The sequence below is a fragment of the Trichechus manatus genome, unplaced genomic scaffold, assembly GCF_000243295.1.
Source record: "Trichechus manatus latirostris isolate Lorelei unplaced genomic scaffold, TriManLat1.0 scaffold00141, whole genome shotgun sequence".
In the NCBI taxonomy this organism is placed as follows: domain Eukaryota; kingdom Metazoa; phylum Chordata; class Mammalia; order Sirenia; family Trichechidae; genus Trichechus; species Trichechus manatus.
Genome location: NW_004444077.1, coordinates 3,769,087 through 3,771,263, shown reverse-complemented (window position 1 = coordinate 3,771,263; position 2,177 = coordinate 3,769,087). Strand labels below are relative to the sequence as shown.

The 2,177-nt window shown below is 38.3% G+C and overlaps 1 protein-coding gene across 1 annotated transcript in view; it reads left to right on the top strand.

Moving 5' to 3' along the window:
* The window catches only part of HEPHL1 (hephaestin like 1), an 86,722-nt gene that overhangs the window by 26,631 nt on the left and 57,914 nt on the right, over nt 1-2,177 (top strand). The window contains 1 exon segment of the mRNA XM_004385568.1: nt 759-983. Coding sequence (XP_004385625.1) covers nt 759-983 — 225 coding nt within the window.

Sequence of the window (2,177 nt, the reverse complement as noted above, 5' to 3'; positions counted from 1 at the left end):
TTTCACCTACCTCCCTTGTTACACACAGAATGCACCTCCTCTTCCAAACATTCTTGAGACTTAGGGAAATTCTTCCAACATGGAAGATCAACCTAACACCATAGGGAGAGGCAATAATCCAGATTTCTTAGAACCATGACAGAATTCTGAAACTTACGTGCTTAAAAAAAGCGGGGGCGGGGGGGCGGAATTCCATATTACTAGCTGTTTATACCTCACTGACACCACACATAGAAAAGTGAAAAGTTTAGTCACATAACAGGGATGCTTTTGCTTCATTATTTCACCCAAATAATCAGCTTGCTTTTTTATTCCATATTAATTGATTTATTGTGTCTGTACTCTGTCAGTTAAGTCTGCCTCCTTTAGGGATAGGCAGGTTTCAAAGTCTGTAGTTGGGAAGATTTCTGTTTTATGATTTTTCTCTTCCAAGTTGTCCCATTTCCATTAAAGCCTTGGCTGCTTTTCTGTTCCGAAAAAACTAATTGCTATCAGGTTGACTCTGGTGACCTCATGTGTGTCAGAGTAGAAGTGTGCTCCACAGAGTTTTCAATGGCTGATATGTTAGAAATAGATCTCCAGGCCTTTCTTCCTAGGCCCATCTGGGTAGACTCAAACCTCTAACCATTCGTTTAGCAGCCAACTGTGTTAACCATTTGTACCACCCAGGGATGCCAGGTCACCCTTATATAGGTCTTCAACAGACTTCCAGCCTACCTGATACCATTGGCAGGAAGCAAAAACTCATCTTGATTTAGTTCATCTTGAACTTTTTCCTCTACTTTTTTGAATGTGCCTGCTAGGTGTCCTGAATAAATATTCAGGGACAAGGACTGATGTGGACCGAGAGTTCGTTATAATGTTCACTCTGGTGGATGAGAACCAAAGCTGGTACCTCAATGAAAATATCAGACATTTCTGCACTGACCCTGATTCAGTTGACAAAGAAGATGCTGTTTTCCAGAGAAGTAACAAAATGCATGGTAAGTGTCTTCCACATTTCAACAATACATACCTAGTACCTTTTTGTGTACCTGGTACTACAGGGATGCAAAAAACACAGAAATATTGAACCTAGTTTTCCAAGGTTTACAACTTAGTGACAAGGACAGTTAGAAAATGGTATAAGATGTGACACATGCTGAAGCCTAAAACAATATGAGAAGGGACAAAGCAATAGGTAAGTGTTAAATGGGGTATGAAATATGGACAAAATTGTGGTATAGAAAATGGAGGGATTAATTTTATAATCAGGAAAGAATCAGGATGTGCAGTGAGCCCAGAGGATGGGTGGGTTTAGATTGGTAGAAAGGAGAAAAGAGAACCAGATTATCACCATATAATAATCTGTGTTTTAAACTGCCTCCTCTGCCATGAGACTAGAACTGGGTGATGCCTAGCTACTATTACTGAATGTTTTGATCAAAGATTCTATAGAAGAATCCTGATCAAAAGGGGGAGAAATGTGGAACAGATTTTCAAATTCTCAATGGAATTCAGACTTTCAGGAGGCATTGAGGCTGGATGAACCCCCCAAAACTACTGCTCTGAGATAATCTCTAAACTTTAAACCTTAAACCAAAACTATCTCCTGCAGTCTTCTTTGAACCAAAAAAAAAAAGCTTATTTTAAAGTAAAGTACTTCTGCTTTGAGCATTGTGCTCTTTTAAAGAATTATCTGTGTGAGATTAAATTGACAATGGCAACTTGAAAGGTTGGATAGGAAGCTTAGGGGGCAGTGAGTTTAAGATAATGGTGGTGAAATAATGTGAAAAAAGTGAGTACACCTTGAATAACATAACCAATGTCACTGAATTGTACATGTAGAAATTTTTGAAATGGTATATGTTTGTCTGTACATACTTCGACCAAAATTTAAAAAAATTATTTTTAACTTCTGTGTTTTGCAACCTCTTACTTTATCTAGTAATCATTTTTCTGAGTGGCTGCTGAATGTCAAGAGTTATGCTACAAATGGGGTTTAAATATATACTTATGGATGTGTTAGGTTTCTCAGGCATCCTTTAAATCAACAAAGACCCTGGTATTCAACCAAGTAGTCGATTCCCATAGCTACCCTATTAGCTAAGACAGAACACTTACCCATCCCAGTTTTGGGGAGCAGTGGCTTAATGAAGAATTTTATGGTGTAGAGATTATTTAGTGGCCTTGTTCCA